This window comes from Canis lupus, chromosome 2 (genome assembly GCF_048164855.1).
Source record: "Canis lupus baileyi chromosome 2, mCanLup2.hap1, whole genome shotgun sequence".
Lineage (NCBI taxonomy): Eukaryota > Metazoa > Chordata > Mammalia > Carnivora > Canidae > Canis > Canis lupus.
This window is the reverse complement of record NC_132839.1, coordinates 56,440,195-56,462,877: the sequence shown is the minus strand read 5'-3', so window position 1 is coordinate 56,462,877 and position 22,683 is coordinate 56,440,195. Positions and strand designations below refer to the sequence as shown.

The 22,683-nt window shown below is 42.6% G+C and overlaps 1 protein-coding gene across 1 annotated transcript in view; it reads left to right on the top strand.

Moving 5' to 3' along the window:
- The first annotated feature begins 10,731 nt into the window (after positions 1–10,731).
- The window catches only part of HDGFL3 (HDGF like 3), an 81,105-nt gene continuing 69,153 nt past the window's right edge, over positions 10,732–22,683 (top strand). The window contains exon 1 of the mRNA XM_072801502.1: positions 10,732–10,935. Coding sequence (XP_072657603.1) covers positions 10,852–10,935 — 84 coding nt within the window. The 5' untranslated portion in view covers positions 10,732–10,851. The remainder of the gene's footprint in view (positions 10,936–22,683) is intronic.

Below are 22,683 nucleotides of genomic sequence, written 5' to 3'. Positions count from 1 at the left end.
TGAGGCCAGCATCACCTTAATTCCAAAACCAGACAAAGACCCCACCAAAAAGGAGAATTACAGACCAATATCCCTGATGAACATGGATGCAAAAATTCTCAACAAGATACTAGCCAATAGGATCCAACAGTATATTAAGAAAATTATTCACCATGACCAAGTAGGATTTATCCCAGGACACAAGGCTGGTTCAACACTCGTAAAACAATCAATGTGATTCATCATATCAACGAGAGAAAAACCAAGAACCATATGATTCTCTCATGCAGAGAAAGCATTTGACAAAATACAGCATCCATTCCTGATCAAAACTCTTCAGAGTATAGGGATAGAGGGAACATTCCTCAACATCTTAAAAGCCATCTACGAAAAGCCCACAGCAAATATCATTCTCAATGGGGAAGCACTGGGAGCCTTTCCCCTAAGATCAGGAACAAGACAGGGATGTCCACTCTCACCACTGCTATTCAACATAGTACTGGAAGTCCTAGCCTCAGCAATCAGACAACAAAAAGACATTTAAGGCATTCAAATTGGCAAAGAAGAAGTGAAACTCTCCCTCTTCGCCGATGACATGAAACTCTACTTAGAAAACCCAAAAGCCTCCACCCCAAGATTGCTAGAACTCATACAGCAATTTGGTAGCGTGGCAGGATACAAAATCAATGCCCAGAAATCAGTGGCATTTCTATATACTAACAATGAGACTGAAGAAAGAGAAATTAAGGAGTCAATCCCATTTACAATTGCACCCAAAAGCATAAGATACCTAGGAATAAACCTAACCAAAGAGGTAAAGGATCTATACCCTAAAAACTATAGAACACTTCTGAAAGAAATTGAGGAAGACACAAAGAGATGGAAAAATATTCCATGTTCATGGATTGGCAGAATTAATATTGTGAAAATGTCATTGTTACCCAGGGCAATATATATGTTTAATGCAATCCCTATCAAAATACCATGGACTTTCTTCAGAGAGTTAGAACAAATTATTTCAAGATTTGGGTGGAATCAAAAAAATATATAAAAAAATAAAAATAAAATAAAAATAAAGATATGGGTGGAATCAGAAAAGACCCCAAATAGCCAGGGGAATTTAAAAAAAGAAAACCATACCTGGGGGCATCACAATGCCAGATTTCAGGTTGTACTACAAAGCTGTGGTCATCAAGACAGTGTGGTACTGGCACAAAAACAGACACATAGATCAATGGAACAGAATAGAGAACCCAGAAGTGGACCCTGAACTTTATGGTCAACTAATATTCGATAAAGGAGGAAAGACTATCCACTGGAAGAAAGACAGTCTCTTCAATAAATGGTGCTGGGAAAATTGGACATCCACATGCAGAAGAATGAAACTAGACCACTCTCTTTCACCATACACAAAGATAAACTCAAAATGGATGAAAGATCTAAATGTGAAACAAGATTCCATCAAAATCCTAGAGGAGAACACAAGCAACACCCTTTTTGAACTCAGCCACAGTAACTTCTTGCAAGATACATCCACGAAGGGTGACGGGCACTGAGGGGGGCACTTGACGGGATGAGCACTGGGTGTTATTCTGTATGTTGGTAAATTGAACACCAATAAAAAATAAATTTATTATAAAAAAATACTTCACCATTAAACTGAATGAGCCACACTGGTGCCCCATCCCCTCTTTGATATATTTTTATAGCTTATTAATTTCTGCTCTTTGTTATTCCCTTGTCTTTTTTGTTGTTATTGTTGAGGGAGCTTACCTTTCTGTTATTTTTCTACGTTCTTGAGATATATGTGTAAACCATTGCTTTTTATCTTTTTCTTAACATATGCATTTAAGACTTTCTAGGGATCCCTGGGTGGCACAGCAGTTTGGCGCCTGCCTTTGGCTCAGGGCGTGATCCTGGAGACCTGGGATCGAATCCCACGTCGGGCTCCCTCCATGGAGCCTGCTTCTCCCTCTGCCTATGTCTCTGCCTCTCTCTCTCTCTCTCTCTCTCTCTGTGACTATCATAAATAAATAAAAATTTTAAAAAAAAGACTTTCTAATCAGGTTTAGCTTCATCTTAGAAGTTTAGGTACCTTGTGTTTCCAGTGTTATTCAGTTCAAAATATGTTTCTATTTCCATTGTGATTTCTTTCTTGACTCATAGGTTATTCAAGATTAGGCAACAAAATATTGTTTAATTTTCAAACATTTGGGAATTTCCTAGTTTCTTTTTTGCTGTTGATTTCTAGCTTAATTCCACTGTGGTCAGAGAATATACCATGCCTAATTTTAATCCTTTGAAAGCTGCTGGGACTAACTCTATGAGCTAGCACATAGTCAAATCTGGTAAATATTCTATATATACTTAAAAATGCTGTGATTCTATAGATATTTGGCACTGAGTTACAATAAGATTATATTTGGGATCCCTGGGTGGTGCAGCGGTTTGGCGCCTGCCTTTGGCCCTGGGCACGATCCTGGAGACCCGGGATCGAATCCCACTTCGGGCTCCCGGTGCATGGAGCCTGCTTCTCCCTCTGCCTATGTCTCTGCCTCTCTCTCTCTCTGTGTGACTATCATAAATAAATAAAAATTTAAAAAAACAATAAGATTATATTTGTTACTTCTGTTATCTGAACCATCTATCTTCTTATTGATTTTTTCATCTACTTGTTCTATCAGCTCTCAAGAAAACTGTGTTGAAATCTCCCATCATAATTGTAGATTTGTCTATTCTTTTATTTCTGCCACCTTTTGCTTTATATATTTTGAAGCTGTGTTATTAGTGTATTCAAATTATACATTTTATTTCTCTCTGGTGAATGGACCTTTTATTTTTATGTAATGTCTCTTTATAGCAGCAATTTTCAGTTGTGGCACTATTGACATTTTGAGCAGAATAGATCTTTTCTGGGGGGATGGGGTGCCATCCTGTGTACTGTAGGATGTTTAGCAGCATCCTTGTTCTCTATCCACTAGATGCCAGTAGCATCCCCACCCCCAGTTGCAACAATCAAAAATATCTCTAGACCTTGCTAAATGTCCACTGGGGGGCAAAATCGCTCCTAGTTGAGAGCCACTGACCTATCTATAGCAATACTTTGTGCCTTAAAGTCGATTTTATCTGATTATTAGTAAAGACACTTTATATTGGTATTTGCAATAGAAAAACTTTTACTTTCAACCTTTCAATTCCCTACTCATGATAGTGTCTCATATTAGCAGTATTAGGTTGACTATTTTTTAAATCCAGTCTGACAATCTTTTCACTGTAATTGGAGTATCTGTCCCCTTTACCTTTAATGTGATCACTGATGTTTGGGTTTAAATATGCTATATGACTATCAATTTCATATTCAACCCATGTTTTATGTTCTTTGTTATATCCCTTTTGTGTCATTCTGTGTTCTGTTTTCTCTCCTTTCCTGCTTACTTAGGTTCTGTATTATTTCACTATTTTGTTATTCTTCCCATTAGTTGAGCATTCTTTTATTATTCTTTTAGTTGTTGAGAGGTTACAACATATATCTTTAACTTATGAAAAGGTCCTGTTAGTATTTGTGCCACCTTCTGTGTTAGTACCTGAATACCTTCTATAGTAGGACCTTAGACCTTTTTCTTCTATTTACCTCAATCTCACATTTTGTGGACTATTTCTCCATAAATAGAACCAAAGTAACTCATCATTTCTTAATTTTATATAGTCAACGTTTACTTAGACTTACTCAAATATTAATGTTTTCCATTATTCTTCATTTCTTCCCTGATCTCCCTGCCTCCACCTGGGATTATTCTCTTTCTACTTGACTAGCTCCCTTTAGTCTTTCACTTAGTGCAGACCTAGGATTGCTGAATTCTCTAGATTTATACTTGCCCAACAATCATCTTTCTCTTTTATTTGAAAGACAGTTCCCTTGGTTTGGAATTTCTGATTGTGGTTATTTTCTTTCTGATGATAAATCAGGATTTGGCTGCACCTTTGAAGAGAATGTGGTTTTGTGTTTGTCTTCTCTTTGTCTAGGGGTTTCAGCAATTTTACTATAATGTTCTTGGGTGTGGTTTTCTTTATATTTACCAGGTTTGGCACTCAAAATACTTTTTAACCCTTGGCATAACCTTGGCATAAGAGTTTTCATCAGTTTTAGAAAATTCTCGGCCATCGTGGCTTCAGATGTTGTTTTTGTCTCATTCTCTTTTTTACCTCTGCATCTGGAACTCCATATTAGACTTTCCAATCATATCACACAAATAGAAAATACCTTACAAACACAAACCAATAAAAAGCTAATGTGGGTATATTCCGGGTTTTTTTTTTTTCCTTTATCTTTCTGGGTTTCAGTCTGAATATTTTTCCTCTTGACCTATCTTCCAGATCACTAGCTCTCCTTAACTGTATCTAATCTACTATTAAACTCCGTTTCAGTTATCTGTTGCCACATAATAACCTACCCCAAAATTTTGTGGCTTAAAACAATTGCCACCACTTATTTGCACATGATTCTGCAATTTGGGCAAGGTTCAGTGGGGAAAGTATGTCTCTGGGCCATGTGATGTGGGCTAGGGTAGCTTAATTGCCGTTGGGGGATCCAAAATGACTTCACTCACATTTTTTAAAGATTTTATTTATTTATTAACGAGAGACACACAGAGAGAGAGAGAGGCCGAGACACAGGCAGAGGGGGAAGCAGGCTCCATGCAGGGAGCCTGATGTGGGACTCGATCCCAGGATTCCAGGATCACGCCCTGGGCCGAAGGCAGGTGCTAAACCACTGAGCCACCCAAGATCCCCTTCACTCACATTTCTGCCACTTCAACAAGGGGGAATAGAAGAGTTGGGGACTGGGTGGGTGTCCTCTCTCTCTGTCTCTTTGCATTCTTTCATTCTCTAGGGCTTCTCTCCCTGTGCTCTTCCCCTTCCATACCAACAGGATGTTTGTAAATATATATATGGTACATTGGAACTCCAAGAGGGTGAAGATGGAAGCTGCTACACTCTTACTGTCTAGGCCTAGAACTAGTCAGGCACCATTTCTCCCATACCCTTCACTCCACACAGTAGCCCATCAGATGGTTGAACTTAGATACCATACCATCCCCAGACTTCTGCAACACTATTTCACCTGGCATGGTTTTGACTCCTTCACCATCCTCCTAGTTCTCCATGGCTCCTAGAGCTAAGAAATGACTGGTACATAGGGTTACTCAACAAATATGTTTTCAATAAACAAAGAAATGAATGCAAACTATTGATCCAATGCTCTCTTCAGCAGCGTCTACACTAAGATTGGAATCATGCTAGCCAAAATGTTGGCCAACGCTGCAAGTTCTTTCAAGCCTTTAATGTCGTTTACATCTTGAATCCCTTCCTCCACAAAAAGCTAGTAACTCATTAACATTCTCTAGTTTGCTCCTCAGTGGCAGGACAGTGAGGGGGTGAGAAGGAGAGCAATCGCAATGGAAACAGCCTTTGGACTTTGAGTGTCAGGGAGGAGACTTCCCAGGACCTGAAACATTCCTCCTTTCCTTCTGCAAACAAGATCGCAGGTGACTTACATAGTATCTTCAGAGAGTATACCATGCATCTTGGGATCATTATCAGGGTGTCTCTTCTCTCCTTGGTGGCCTGAGTGCAGTTGCTGCTGGTATAGCTACCAATGAGACTGACCTCTATTTTTTTTTAAGATTTTATTTATTTATTCATGACAGACACAGAGAGAGAGAGAGAGAGAGAGAGAGGCAGAGACACAGGCAGAGGGAGAAGCAGGCTCCATGCAGGGAGCCTGACGTGGGACTCAATCCCGGGTCTCCAGGATCACAACCCGGGCCGAAGATGGCGCTAAACCACTGGGCCACTGGGGCTGCCCAACTGACCTCTATTTTTGACACCTATCTTGTCCTATCATGGTCCATGTTGACTTTATTGTTCCTTCTACCAACTGACAACCGCCTGATGCTTACACCAAGGTGGGTGTTCTCTCTCTCAGCATAGGTAGTACATGGCAGTCCTTTCACTGACTTTCAAGAAAGTGTCAATATCTTATAGCCCTCTCTTGTTCAAGGAATATGAGATCAGTTCTTCTGGGACCAGGTTAGAAGACATTGAAAGATGCCTCTAGCGGCAAAAAGAAGTAGAGAAGTAGAGGGGACTCTGATGCAAGGTCCATGGAGTTCCCTCGGACATCCTGGTGTGTGTGTGAGAGAGAGATTAACACCAAATTTTCCTAAGTCCCTTCCAACAGTTCTTTTCACCGTACCATGTTAACAACAACAAATATAACAACACTACCGATAGTTAATGAGAATTTACTATTTGCCAGGCATTGTTCTAGGTGCTTTATATATACCATCTCGTACATAATTTGAAGAATCGATTTTAGGCAACGAAAGCATCACAGAGTGGGTGAATCTGAGGGACAGATCTGAAGGAACTGTTAGAGTTTTATTAGGAACTTGAGTCGATATGAAAGGAGAAGGCAGGGGTGCCTGGGTGGCTCAGTTAGTTAAGCATCTGCCTTTGGTTCAGGTCATGATCTCAGAGTCCTGGGATGAAGTCCCATATCACGCTCTCTGATCAGCAGGAAGTCTGCCTTTCTCTCTGCGCCTCCCCTTGCTTGTGTTCTCTCTGTTGCTCTCTCTCTCTCAAATAAATACATAAAATCTCAAAAAAAATAAAAATAAAAAAATACATAAAATCTCTTAAAAAAACAAAAACAAAAAAAGAAAGGAGAAGGTGAAAAACAGACAGAGCCAACAAAATGTATGGATATGTGTGAGCAAGAAGAGGAATGGCAAAAAGCAGACCAAAGTGCCAAGGGCAGGGTGAAGATCTCTATGGGATCTTAGGATAATAAAATCAAAAGTGACCAAAGGATATTGATATTATTATCATTTGTGAAATGTGTTCTTTCTAAGTTTCAGAAGTAAAATTAATGTGCTCTATTCTGACATAGCAAAGAGAGCAACTCTTGGGGGCCAAACTAAAATAAAATACATCAGACTCTTAATGGTCTTAGTGGTATCTCTAAAGGGTTACTTATTATCTGTTAAATATTTGAATAGAGCATTGTTCTGGAATAGCCACAGGAACAGCCGTTTGCATAAAAGCAGAGGAACCAGTCTGAAAGCTCTGTCTGCAGTGAAAGCCACAGGGCAATGCTTCAATCCCAGCAACACTGTGTTGACAAGGTGGTCTGCATCCAACCTGGCTGCGGAGACAGATGGGCTCTTAGCCAAGCACATTAGGAGATTCCTGAGGACCAGTCAGAAGGGGATCCCCTGTGCGTTGGTTATTAAGGTTGACTTGGTCAGGGCATGAGAGGCAGGCAGATGATGTATACGCTAAGCAGGGAGACCAGGCTCTGATGAAACCCTGATACCAAAGCCTAGCTGGGAGAAATCTCCACATTCTCAAAATCAATCAATCAAACCCTATCAATTATCCCCTCTTTGGCCTCTGTCTTCATCCTCTCCATCGACTGCTTCTCCTCATTATAAACTTACATTTCTCCAATCTTTGACAAAGTAGCCTATCACAGCAGAACAACTCACCCTTCATGTGTTCTTGCTAGTCTTTCTCCACTGCCAGGAATGAATGAGGTGTCTATACTTCCTGACTCCAGATTCTGGCCTCTCACTCATGTGTCAAGTCACTGCTCCCTGGTTTCTTCCCATCACTGTTTCAGTGAGATAGTGCTCACCAAGGTCACCAAGGATGTCTCAGTCACCAGATTCAGTGCATCCACATCTTTTCTTAGCTCACTTGACCTTCCTGAGGCATCTATCTGGACAGGTCCCTCCTTTTGGAAATTCTTGAATTTTTTTTTATTTTTTATTTTTTTTTTTTTACTTCTCCAGCACTACTCTCCTCTTCTCTTTTCTGCCTGACGCTTAAAGGTTTAGTGTTACCCGGCTCCATCCTTGGCCACTGCTTTTCTTACTCGACATAGTCTTCTGGGAACCTCCCAAGGGGTTTCAACTGCCACCTGGATACTGATGTCCCTCAAATCTCTATATTTTGCCTTGACTTCTTTCTCTAAGCTGTATATTTAGCTGTTTGTGAAACATCTCTTTTTGGATGCCCCATGGAAATTTCGACACACAAAACCACTCATTATCTCATCCCCAAATTGCCCTTTCTTCATGGATTTCCTCGACGAGTGCCAAAACTAATCATCCTGTTGCTTAAGCCAGAAACCAGGGAATGGCTTTTGATTTATTCTTCCTACCCAGTGAGTCAGCAGGCCCTGTCTTGGCCCCTCTCTCTCCTATGAGAGCCCCCCAACTGAGCCTCTGTCTCCAGACTCTTACCCTCAAATCCACCTCCACACTGGCCACCAGAGTAATTTGTCTAGACCCAAACCATGATCATGTCCCTCCTCTGCTGAAAGTCTCCCTGTGGCTTCCAACTGACCACCTTTCTGTTCTCATTTCTTTCCTCTCCCCAATTCCTACCCTGTGCCCACGGGGAGACCAGTTCGTAGGGGCAAGCAGCCAACAGCGAGGGCTTTGGCAACTAATCAGAGGGATTTCAGTTTGACATAAGAGCATATAGGAACTGTTCACAAGTTCATGAATGGGGCATGATGACAGATACACATGACAGGTCATGGAAGCGGGAGACCCATTAGCAGACTGCTGCGAATTGAACGTTTGCGTCCTCTCAAAATTCATGTGCCAAATCCTAATGTCCCATGTATTTGGAAGTGAGGGCTTTGGGAGGGGACTGAGTCATGAGGGTGGAGACCTCATGAATGGAATTAGTGCCCTTATAAAAGAGGCCCCATGGGCAGCCCGGGTGGCTCAGGGGTTTAGTGTCACCCTCGGCCCAGGGTGTGATCCTGGAGACCTGGGATCGAGTCCCACATCAGGCTCCCTGCATGGAGCCTGCTTCTCCCTCTGCCTGTGTCTCTACCCCTCTCTCTCTCTGTGTATGTCCCTCATGAATAAATAAATAAATAAAATCTTAAAAAAAAAAAGAGGCCCCAGAGAGCTGGCATGCCCTCTTCCACCGCTTACCTGTGGAAGCACACAGGATAAAGACTGTCTATGAACCAGGACGTGGGTCCTCACCAGACGACAGAATTGCCCGCACGGTGTTTTTGGACTTCCCAGTCTTCAAACCTAAGAAATAAATTTTCCCTGGTTTATAAGCCACCCTTTTTGTGGTATTTTGCTATAGCAGCCTGAAGGGACTAACACCGGCTATTACAACTGAGGCAAAAGGACCTAGACACATCTTCTCCAGTGAGAAGAGAGGACAGGAGAACCTGCAGGACCTATGAGGAAGGCGTGATCTCTAGAAAGGAAAATCAGCAGACACAAATAGGAAAGAAATGCATGAGTAGGTCATGTCAAGTGCTAGTAAGGACGCACACGATCTTCAGGGTGGCTGGAGACTTTCAAGCCCCAGGATTGGAGGCCTGGCACCAAGAACAGGTGCAGGGCTTGGTCCACTCCATAGGCCAGCGCACACACTCTCCAAGGCAAGTGAGGGAGGCAGACGCCGATAGGAAGGAAGAGCTTCTGTAAAAGCAGGAAGAGCAGGAAAGCTCAGAAGAGGGGACAGACAAGAACTGTCCTTGGGACAAATGATGGCCACACTCAGGGTACATTCAGGAGCTGTGCCAGTCATTGCTTGCAGGTGGGTTTCTGGATGATGAAAAAGAAGCTGCCTTCACCATTAGGCAGATTCAGAACACGTTGTCCAAAATGTTGCCAGGATTGGAAACCAGTGACTGTGGCCAGAGGGAAGTCCGTCTCACAGAACCCCAGGCCTGCAAGACCCACTCAGGGAACAGCACAACCGCGTTGGACTTCGGAACCGTGCAGCTCCGCGTTCGAATCCTGACGGTGCCGCCTGCCGCTGAGAGCCACGTCGCGTGACTCTGGCTGAAGAGCCCGCCCTGGGGGGCGGTCACAGTGCAAGGTCAAGGGCACACCTGGGGCGAGCACCCACCAAGGTCGCGGAGTGCAGAGCGGGGGGCTCTGTGCAGTCAGCCTGATGCTCAGGGCGGCCGTCTCCCAGGCCTGCAGCGCCTTTGTACCCCACTCCCGGGAGAGCACCCGCAGCAGCGGCCCGCGGGGGGCGCAGGGCCGGGGGCCGGGGGGCTGGGGGGCGCCCCCCAGAGCGGCGCGGGCCGGCGGGGAGGGGGGCGGCCAGGTGGTGATTGGCTGGGCTGCGGCGGGCAGCTCCGGGCCCAGAACAAAAGAGAGCGGGCGGCGGGCGTCCTCCGGAGTAGGCGCTCCCGCCCGCCCCGCGCGGGCTTGGGTGCTGGGGGGAGACGCGCCCCCCGCCCGCCCGCCCGCCCGCCGAGCAGCCCGGCTGGCGCGCGCGGTTTCTGGGCGAAAGCCGGCTGTGTACCTAGGAATTAACCGGCCGGCGCGGGAGGGGAGGGAGCGGGAAGCGGGGCGGGGGGGGGGGGGATGCTGAGCGCGCGCGAGAACAATAATAAGATCGTGTTTGCGGTCGCTGCCCGAGGAGGAATTCGGAGGAGGCGCGAGGCCCGGCGCTCGCGCCGCGCCCGGGAGCCCGGGACGGAGGCCGGCGGCGGCGGCGGCGGCGGCGGCATGAGGCAGGCGACGCGGCGCCTGTGAGCAGCGCGCGGCGGCGGCGGGGACCTGGGCGCGGGCGACAGCCGAGCGGCCGGGGGCTCCCCTCCCCCGCTGCCGGGCCGTGATTTGCCGGGCCCGCTGCGCCCCCCGCCCACCCCTCGCCTCAGCCGCCGCCTCGCCGCTTCCCCTCGTCGGAGCGGCCGCTCGCCCGCCCGCTCGAGGCCCGCGGGGAGCGCGGCGCAGTCCGTCGGCCCGCGGGGGGGCGGCCTCCCGGCATCTTCGCGGCGACCAAGGACGAGCGGGGGAGGCAGCGGCCGGGATGGCGCGTCCGCGGCCCCGCGAGTACAAGGCGGGCGACCTGGTCTTCGCCAAGATGAAGGGCTACCCGCACTGGCCGGCCCGGGTGAGTACGGCGGCCGCGGGCCCGCCCGCCCACCATTTTCCCCTTCATGATGGCGCGCCCGCCCCCTTTAGCCATCCGCCTCGGCCGGGCGCGGGGCGCCGGGGGCTCGGAGCCGGGGCTGCCGGGGCTGCCGGGGCTGCCGGCGCGGCGCACGGAGGACGTGCCCGGGCCGCAGGGATGGCTCCGGGCCGCGCCCGCTCGGCGAGGGCGGCCATCCTTCCGCCTCTTCTGGCAGGCGGCTCGGGCCGGCGCAGGCCCGCCGCGGGGTGGCCGGGCGGCGGGCGGCGGGCGGCGGGCCTGGGCGGAGGCGCCGCCGCGGGCAGGGTAGCGGCTGGGCAGCCGGGTCCCGGGCGAACGTCGGGGCACGTAGGGGAGCGTCATGCAAATGGCTGTCTGCGAGCCGGCGGCGGCCGCGGCCGCCAGTCCTGGAAAGGGCCGCCGGTCACCCGGAGGCCGGCGGGCGCCTCCTGGCAGCCGCGCACCCGTCTCGCGGCGCCTCGTTCGCCATCCAGACTTGTTGAGTTCTCCCGGAGCGCGGTCCCGGGAGTCCCGGCGGCCGGGAGCTCGCAGCCTGGCCGCGGCCGGCGGGTCCGGGCAGCTCCGCGTGCCTCTCCACCTCCATGTTTGTTCCAGGTCGGATCCCAGACCTCCCCGGCCTCGCGGGCCTCCCGGGCCTCCCGGGCCTCCCCGGCCTCCCGGCCCCCCCCCCTCCCCCCCGGCCCCAGCCCACAATAGCGCTCCCTTCCTGGCCCGCAGCGGTTGTCGCTGGGCGCTTTCTCTAGAAAGCATCTGCGTGTGATGCACAGCATCAGATGATGATGATGATGATGATTTTTAATCAGGCCATTTGAGTGAGGAGATCAACACCGCTGTGTGTATGTGCTTTGTGCTTTAAAAACGGATCGCTTTTACTTTTGATTTTTAATCCTGGTTGGCGGTTGTTTGGAGTCAGAAATACAGTGAAAAGGAGGGTCAGAGCATCTTGGAGGCTCCGTTGGGATCCGTGGGGAACTGAAGCAGATGTGGGAAATAGTATAAATAAAGAGTGTGAGCTCTAAAATGTTGTATTACAGTCCAGGGAAGGTAGCTAGACCCAGGAAAGGGGAAAACACACACACACACACACACACACACACACACACACACACAACACACCCACCCATTCACAAAAGGAAGTGACATCACGGGTGGCCAGGCTGAAATTAGTGAAGTTGAAGTAATGGATGGACATCACTTTTTTTGTATTTAGTTTGGCATGATTGTAAAATGGAAAGAACAGTGGGCCCAGAATTGGGGGGGAGGGGGCCTGGTATTTGGCCCTGGCTCTGTTATGGGCTAATCATTTCAACGTCTGAATATCCATTTCTGCAACTATAAAATGATCATCTCTAGGATTCATTCCAGTGCCAACAACCTCAGATTTCAAGTGAGGTTCAGTTTCCCTTAGGCTGTGAAAATAACTTTTGTCCTCATATGAGCTGTAGGTTGTCCTCAAACAAGGCAGAGTTTTCATTGGGCAGGGAATAACTGATTATTTTTCATACTGTTGTGCCATGTTGCTAAAAGGGGCAAGACTTGTGATTTCAGGAGTCCTTTAGGGATCCCTGAATATATTTATCAAGAAATAGCTTTTTGGTGCATGTGCCTGTAGGTGATCACGAGTGAATTAAAGATTGTTATCACCAGTTGGTCAGTTCCTTGTAATCCAATAGCTTGCTTTAATCTTACTTTTGAAATATATCTTGAGAGTCCCCCCCCCCCAAAAAAAAACCTTAAAATTTCATTAACAAGTTACTTATGTACATTGGCCACCTGTAGTAGTTTTGGAACAAAAAAGTGCTGCAGAAGAAGTTCTGGTTGTAGATCTAATTGCACATGAAATTCCTAGAAGTTATAATTCCAAACCAAGGCAAAATGGAAAATAAAATCAGGTTGTTAGATAAAATAAGTACATGAAATCTATGTCTCTTCCCTTTTAACATAAACTCCTCAAGGAAAGAACATCTCTCTCTCTCTCTTTTTTTATAATGTAAGAAGAGATGAGTGACATATTATAATTTCCAAGGAAATGTAAGTGTAAGAAAAAGATTTTTGAGTCCCGACTCTACTAGTTACTGTGCTCTATGCTTCATAGATGTTCTCATGTTATTTCCACTCCAGTTCTGTGAGATGTTATCCCCATTTTACACCTAGCTATAGCATTGTAGATGATGTTACAAAATGTTAACTGCAGAAAACCCTACTTAATCAAATTTCAAATAATGTCACTTGATCTGAAGGCCAGTCATGTGGGGATTAGAATCTGTATGGCCCCAAAGGGTCAGACCTCGGAGGAAAAACATGGGGGGACAGATTGCAGTTCAGACTGTAGGAAGGACTCTTCCGTCAGAGAAGGTCCATGCTTGAATAGAGAAGCAACTTCCCTGCTGTAGGAAAGACGTTGGATCCAAGGCAGCCCCTTGTATGGAACATGGGCCTGGAGGATTCAGACATCCAGCACATTTGGTCAGGTTGCGTTCAGCTTTCGTCTGGGCTTCATACGTTGTGACGGTAGGCATATTTTGTAATCTTTCTAAATTTTGATTTACTAGTCTGAGAAATAGGCATAGTTCTCAAATCACAGATTGTGTGTGTAAAAGCACCAAACAGCAGTGCTTGGGTGTTCTTACCTTTTTTTCCTTTTTGAATTTCTAACTTTTCCCCTGTTTTCACCACACTGTTTTTAATATTCAACTTTTGAGTAAACAGGTTATTTTTCCCACCAAGTTATGAATAACTTCAAAGGTATAGAAAAGTTAAAATAATTGTACAGTGGACACCCTTCTACCACTTAAATTCTACAATTAACATTTACCGTACTTGCTTTATCATGTTATTCATGTATCTATCCCTTTATCCATACAGCAGTCCATCTTATTTTAATGCATTTTAAAGTAAGCCGCAGACAGTATAATTTACTCCTAGACACTTCAGCATATATTATCATTAACTAGAGGTCAATATTTTTTATAGATCCCCCCCCTTTTTTTTTTGCCTCTTGAGATAAAATTTATGTAAACTGAAATACACTCAAACGTACCATTCAGTGAGTCTGACATGTATGCCCTGGGATAATCCATACCCCTTGCAAGAAAAGGGTAGTGTCAGTACCCATTAAAGTTCCCTTGTGGCTCTTCCCAGTTAATCCCTGTCCTCTTCTTTGTTCAGATGTATTAACATTTGGTAGCCCACTAGCTGCTCTTTTTTCTTTTTTTTAATTTTGTTTATTTATTCATAAGAGACAGAGACATAGGCAGTGGGAGAAGAGAAGCAGCTCCCTGCAGGGAGCCGGATGCAGGACTTGATCCCAGGACCCCAGGATCATGACCTGAACCAAAGGCAGACGCTCAACCTCTGAGCCACCCAGGTGCCCCCACTAGCTGCTCTTAATGGAGTATATTTTATATTGTGTATGACTTAAAAATACAAGTTCATTTGTATTCTAATGATTAAATGCTAAAACAAGAGTCTCTGAATGAACCCTTTTGATTGTGACTCTATGAGTTAAAAAAAAAAATTTGAACATGTAGCCCTAATTGTAAATTTACTTTATTTTTTTATTTTTATTTTTTTTGTAAATTTACTTTAAATTATACTTTGTACTATTACATACGTTATAAAGTAAATACAAAAGAAACTAAAGGGGATGACATAAAATTTGTGTTTTAGAATTCTTATTAGCAAAAAAAAATTCTTATTAGCAAAATATTAATAGTAATAGATTAAGTCTATATTTTTTTTAAATATTAACTTTTGGAAAATTCTTTGCCTGTTTCTTGTGAGATGACTAGATAGTCACAATTTTTCTGAAGAGCTTTTCCATAATAGAACTGTCAGTTTGGCCATTTCTTGTTTGCTTGTGCTTACAGTATTGGTATTATCTTTGCAGGACTCCTTTTAGCCACTTGTTCATTTGGCAAGAGTTCATTTAGAAGTGAATATTCCCTAATTTTGTTCAACCAAGCACTCTCAAATGGCAATAAATCACAGTTTGCCCAAAGTGAATAAATATAACCATCTGAATAAGGACACTAGTGTCAATTTATGTATTAAATATTAGTAAAATTTACTTTTTAGGTAAAAAAAGAAGAAACTAAAAAAAGAACTTGTACATTTTCTTCTCACACCCTCCCTCCAAATCTTGTATATCCTGAGGTGTGAGCACTCTCTGTATGTTATCCCTGCTCTAAAAGATGGAAATATAAAAAGCAAAACTCTTGTGTTTCAACCAGAGAGCTTTTTTTAAATTTAAAAACTTTAAAAAAAATAAAAATAAAAACTTTATATGAGAACTCAAGTGCCAGCATTGCTAATCTAGAGTAAATTGATACGATCACTTTAGAAAACTGGCCCAATCTACTACAGTAAAACACATGCCTACCTTGTAATTTAGCAATCTGTTCTAGGCATATACCCGAGAGAAACGAGTGTTTATGTCCACCAAAAGACTTGTACAAGAATGCTAATACATGACAGCTTTATTCATATTAGCAGAAGATTGAAAAACACCCAGATGTCCATCAGTAGAATGGCTAAACCAAATTGTAGCCTGTTAATGCAATGGAGTACTGCTCAGCAGTAAAAACGAACAAACTACCGATGCCCACAAAAATATGGGTGTATTTCAAAATTTTGAGGTTGGGTGGAAAAAGCCAACACGAGTACATTCTGTATGATACAAAAACATGCAAAATTGGTTAGTGATCAGTTCATGATGAGTGAAGGAAGGTGTTAATGACTGGGAGGAAGCCCTGAAAATGTTCGTTATCATGATCTGGATGTGTGCATTTGTAAAGACTTCCCAAACTGCACATTTAAGATTTGCACATTATACTATGTGTAAGTTATGCCTCAATTTAAAAAATACATACTTTGTATGAATTGGGGGGAAAGAATCTAATACTCCAGTCTTCTTCATGGATTGTATGTATTGTATTCTTAGCTTTCAGTGAGAAATTGTTTCTCTTGTTTAAGGCTTCAGTGCTCCCAATTTGCATCTTCCTGTTCCCTTTTGACTGTCTTAGAAACTTCATTTACTACTTCACAGCTTTCTCGTTACATTTCTTTTTAGTTCTGGTTTCCGCCTATCTTTTGTTTAACTGTATCTGGGTCCTGCTATTCCTTTCACTACTAAATCATTGCTCATCATATTTTTTTTTAAAGATTTTATTTATTTATTTATTTTTTAATTTTTATTTATTTATGATAGTCACAGAGAGAGAAAGAGAGAGAGGCAGAGACACAGGCAGAGGGAGAAGCAGGCTCCATGCACCGGGAGCCCGATGTGGGATTCGATCCCGGGTCTCCAGGATCGCACCCTGGGCCAAAGGCAGGCGCCAAACCGCTGCACCACCCAGGGATCCCCAGATTTTATTTATTTATTCATGAGAGACACACAGAGAGAGAGAGGCAGAGACACAGGCAGAGGGAGAAGCAGGCCCCATGCGGGGAGCCCGATGTGGGACTCGATCCCGGGACTCCAGCATCACGCCCTGAGCCAAAGGCAGACGCTCAACCACTGAGCCACCCAGGCGTCCCTGCTTATCTTATTTTTGATCTAGGATCTAGCTCTCAACTTTTTACCTGATACAACTCAAAAATAAAGCATTTGACTTAACCATTCTAGGACAGCTTGAAGAGCTAAACTCTTAGCCAGACTTTTACTGAACACCTACTGTATGTAAGGTACTGTGCTAGGTAGAGTTTCATTTTTCTAAAACAGATTAAATTTGCAGCAATTTAAAAATATAATTCCGTAATTAAAGTGTTTCTATATCCTTTATTAGTATAAATACAGATTGAGAATCCTTAGTTCTGATCCATAGCAGTTTGAATTTTTTTGCTTTTGACAATAAATTACTAAACTGTGAACCTTTATTTCTAGAGGCTAGGCTACATAATTTCAGGGAATCACTTGGGACTTAAATTCTTTTTAATCTTGACATAAAATAAGATGTTTGTAATTCCCAATTTTTTTGACATGAGTCCAGAGAAGTCCATCATTGTTTCATTCCTCAGAGTGGCAGGGATTCATTCGGCTTTCCCCCGGGGACTATATTCATGTCACCAAGGGATTGGTAAATTGTCTCATTTTCTTCTGCTTAACTCTGGGAGCAAATAGGCAACTTAAACTCTCAGTATCAACATGAACATTTTTCATTGCTCCCATTTCAACCAGAGGAATCTGTATTTCTGGCACATCATCCCTTTGCTTTGCCCTAATGATTATTGTTTCCCCAGGATTTGGAAAATGTTAATTCTCTGAAGTCAGGTTTTTACTATATGAGATGGTGTTTGCTTCTTTTGGAAAATGACTGGTGGTTTAAAATTATATATGACTTAATTGAAATTGTCTATTAGCATAAGAAAAACATTGTAGGCTAGTAAATATGATAAACATAATAGGGGAAGAGCCCAAATGCTCCTGTTTACTGGAGAAAGTTCTCTTCTGTTGCAGAAGATTGTCCAGATGTTCAATGAGAATCCAGTCTACTTGATGCAGTGATTAGTCCAGTGCAAAAAGGCTTCTTAATCACTCAGAGCCTTGCTTACCGAGAGCATGGTCTGCAGAACGTTATCTGTCAATGACCAGATAGGTGCAGGAGTTGAGAGTAAGAGTTTAGAAATTTTTTTTTAAAGCCATCTGATAGAATGACTTTATGTTTGTGAATCTAGTTTTTAAAACGAAACTTCTATTTTTCTAATAATTCATCTTTCACATATTTTATAAAAATGTCAGTCTATAACAAATTAGAGATTTTAAAAAACCTGGTCTTTTACCACAGAGTACTGACTGTAGAGGATCCTTAAAAGTCACTAGTGTTCCTTGCATCTAAAACAATCTTCTCGTACTATAAACTTTTAAAGATTTTATTTTGAGGGCACTTGAGTGGCTGTCCATTAAGCATCCAACTCTTAGTTTAGGCTCAGGTCATGATAAGATCAAGCCCTACATGGGGCCTGCACTGGGCGTAGAACCTGCTTGAGACTTTCTCTCTCCCTCCAAACCTCCAGCTTGCTTGTTCATACTCTCCAAAAAAAAAATTTTTTTTATAGTAATCTCTATACCCAACATGTGGCTTGAACTCAAACCCCTGAGATCAAGAGTCACCCTCTCCACTGACTGAGCCAGCCAGGCACCCCTCTTCATACCGTAGACTTTTAAAATATCTTTAATTATTTAAAAGAGAGAATGGATTGACTTTTATGTTATAAATATCTGTGTAAAAAGTTTTTTTTTTTTTAAGATTTTTATTTATTTATTCATGAGAGACAACAGAGAGGGAGAAGCAGGCTCCACGCAGGGAGCCCAGTGTGGGACTCGATCCTGGGACTCCAGGATCACGCCCTGAGCCAAAGGCAGATGCTCAACTGCTGAGCCACCCAGGTGTCCATGTAAAAAGTTTTTATTACATAAGTCATAATATTCATTATAGAAAGATTAATACCCCTCTACCTAGTCATAAGCATCATGAATATGCACCTACATGTGTAAGTACATATTTGTAATATATATAGTTTTGCAGCCTTTTATCCCCACTAAAACACTATCTTAGATGACTTTCAATGGCAATGAATATATTCCTATAACATTATTTATAATAGCCATCTGGTAATTTATAGTATAGATCTGTTTGTCATAAATTATAACCAGTTTCTGTTATAGGACATCTAGGTTATTTTCAGTTTCATACTATAAAATAATACTCTGAGAAATATGCTTTTTTTTTTTTTTAAGATTTTATTTATTTATTCATGAGAGGCAGAGAGAGAGAGGCAGAGACACAGGCAGAGGGAGAAGCAGGCTCCATGCAGGGAGCCCTATGTAGGACTCGATCCTGGGACTCCAGGATCACGCCCTGGGCGAAGGCGGTAGCTAAACCACTTACCCACCCAGGGATCCCCGAGAAATATGCTTTTAGCTAAATCATTAGTTACTTCCTCAGGACAGTTCTCCAGGAATTATATTTCTCAGTCAAGGGGTGTGTGCATGTTTTAAAACTTTGGATTTTTATTGTCACATTGTTCTCCAGAGAAGTTTTGACTGTCTTACCCAGCAGGAGAATAAGAGAATATCTATTTTCTCACATATTCATTAAAATTTGAGGATTCAAATTTTTAAAAATATTTGTCAGTTTAATAAATACAAATGTTCAGGCAGCCTGGGTGGTTCAGCGGTTTAGTGCTGCCTTCATCTCAGGGCGTGATCCTGGAGATCCAGGATCAAGTCCCATGTCAGGCTCCTTGCATGGGACCTGCTTCTCCCTCTACCTCTGTCTCTGCCTCTCTCTCTCTCTCTCATATGAGTAAATAAGTAAAATATTAAAAAAAATAATACAAATGTTTAATTGAATTAATTTCTTTGTTTACAAGTTAGGCAGAGTGTATATATATATATAATATATAACATATTGAATTATGTATCATATATGTCTTGATTACAAGTTAGAACAAATATCTGATAACACTGCTATAAGGTAGATACTCCCATAAGAAAACCAAGACTTAATAAATTCACCTAAGGTTATACACTGAGTAAGAGTGCTAATCCCAGACCATTAAGAATGTCACAGGAACATAAGAAATGCAGAGTAAGTAAAGGGGCTTAAGACGTATTTGGTGGTAAGAAGACCATATGTGTATATATGTAGTACTCAGAAGCTAGTGGAAGGCTGGCACTCAGAAGTCAGCATTTATTGTGACATTTATTATGTTATTTTCCTCTAGCCTATATCTCTTTGAAAGCCCTTTGACACAAGGCAGTATAAAACTAAACAAGATATTAGTTATGCATACAGAGAAAGCAGAGACCCATTAAAATCAATTATGAATGAATAGCACAGTGCTGACTCAGTATAGGTTCTAAAACCTTTATGTGTGAAACAATACATATACTTTGAACACCAGTAGGGCAGTTACGAGTGTTACTGGTTCAGTACAGCCTAGAAGCTAAATCTTAAGAACTACTACTAGCCACTGTCTTCTTAATCCCTATAATAGCATCTTCATGTGTTATTTCATTGCTACTTATATATGTAATCACTTCTCAGCTGTATAGGTAAGTGAATTTTTCTATTCTATCTTCTTACCAAATAGGAATTTGCTGTAGTTGAGGTAAATAGCTGTATGGTAACAGAGAACCACATACAGGTAAAAAGAATGAAGTAATCTAATAATTGGTGAGCTTAAGCCTTTAGAAGGATATCCTCTAGATAACTGAGCAAGATTTCCTGTGATGTTGGGAAGAACAATGAGACAGAGGAGTTAAAAGACACATACTTCATCCCACCATTGTCTTGGCTTGTCAGGTTTGGGCATCAAGCCTCTTTGTAAAACAGGGAGGATAATTCTTATTCTCTTCCCCTTTTTCCTATGGGATCAGATGTTGAAATGTATATGAAATAAGTGTTTGCTAATTAGGGATCATAGACCCTATATTATAGTCTGCTAACTTGTAACCAAAGACATTAATTCAGTTAAATATTTGTGTTTATTAATATACAACATCATAAAGGCCATATATGAAAGATCCGCAGCTAATACCTTTAATGGGGAAAAACTGAGAGCTTTTTCCTTAAAATTAAGAGCATAACAGAGATGTCCACTATCACCACTGTTGTTTAACATAGTACTAGAAATCATAGCCTTAGTAATCAGACAGCAAAAAGAAATAAAAGGCATCCAGATTAGCAAGGAAGAAGTCAAACTTTCACTCTTTGCAGATGACATGAGACTCTTATGTAGACGACCCAAAAGACTCCACCAAAAATTGCTAAAACTGATACTGCAAAGTCTCAGGATATAAAATCAACAAAAAGAAATTTGTTGCATTTCTATACATCAGTAACAAAACAGCAGAAAGTGAAATCAAGGAATTGGTCCTATTTACAATTGCATCAAAATCCATCAGATATCTAGAAATAAACCTAACCAAAGAGGTAAAAGATCTGTACGTTGAAAACTATAGAACACTTATGAAAGAAATTGAAGAAGACACAAAGAAATGGGAAAACATTCTATGCTTCTAGATTAAAAGAATATATTATTTAAATGTCTGTACTATCCCAAACAATATACGCATTCAATGCAATCTCAATCAAAGTAACACCAGTGTCTTTCACAAACTAGAACAGTCATAAAATTTGTATGGAACCAGAAAAGACCCCAAATAGCCAAGGTAATGTTGAAAAAGAAAAGCAAAGTGGGAGGCATTACAATTCCAGACTTCAAGCTGTATTGCAAAGCTGTAATCATCAAGATAGCATGGTACTTGTACAAAAACAGGCATATAGATCAGTGGAACCAAATGGAGAACCTAGCAATGGACCTTCAACTATATAGTCAACTAATCTTAGACAAAGCAAGAAAGAATATCTACCAGTCTCTTCAACAAATGATGTTGGAAAAACTAGACATCAATGAGTAGAATATGCAGAAGAATGAAACTGGACCACTTTTTTTTACACCAAACACTAAAATAAATTCAAAATGGAGGAAAGACGTAAATGTAGGATAGGAAATGATCAAAATCCTAGTGGAGAAAACAGGAAGCAACGTCTTTGACCTTGGCTGCAGCAACTTACTAGACATGTCTCTGGAGACCAGGGAAACAAAAGCAAAAGTGAACTGTTAGGACTTTATCAGAGTAAAAAGCTTCTGCACAGTGAAGTAAACAATCGACAAAACTAAAAGACAACCAATGGAATGGGAGAGGATATTTGCAAATGACATCAGGTAAGAGGCTGGTATCCAGAATCTATAAAGAGTTCATCAAAATCAACACCCCAAAAATAAATAATGCAGTTAAGAAATGGGCAGAAGACATGAACAGACATTTCTTCCAAAGAAGACACACAAATGGCTAACAGACACATGAAAAAATGCTCAGTATCACTCATCAGGGAAATATAAATCAAAACCACAATGAGATAACCACCTCATACCTGTCAGAATGGCTAATATTAACAACTCTGGAAACAACAGATGTTGGTGAGGATGTGGAGAAAGGGAAATTCTTTTGCGTTGTTGGTGGGAATGCAAACTAGTGCAGCCACTCTGGAGGATAGTAGAGATTCCTCCAAGTTAAAAAATAAAACTACCCTACAATTCAAAAATTGCACTACTAGGTATTTATCCAAAGGATACAAAAATGCTGATTCAAAGGGGCACATGCCACTCCAGGGTTTATAACAGCACTATCAACAATAGGCAAGTTATGGAAAGAGACCAAATGCCCATCAACTGATGAATGGATAAAGAAGGTGTGTATGTACACACACACACAGGAATACTACTCAGCTATCAAAAGAGTGAAATCTTGGGATGCCTGGGTGGCTCAGTAGGTTGAACATCTGCCTTCAGCTCAGGTTGTCCTCTCAGAGTCCTGGGATTGAGTCCCATGTTGGGCTTCCTACTCAGTAAGAAGTCTGCTTCTCCCTCTGCCCTTCCCCCTGCTCATGCACTCTCAAATAAATAAAATCTTGGGAAAAAAAATGAAATCTTGCCATCTGCAACAACGTGGATAGAACTAGAATGTGTTATGCTAAGCAAAATCAGTCAGAGAAGGACAAATACCATATGATTTCACTCATATGTGGAATTTAAGAAACAAAACATCAACATAGGAGGGAAGGAAAAATAAGATAAAAACAGGAGGCAAACCATAAATGACTCTTAACTATAGAGAACTAACAGGATTGCTGGAGGGGA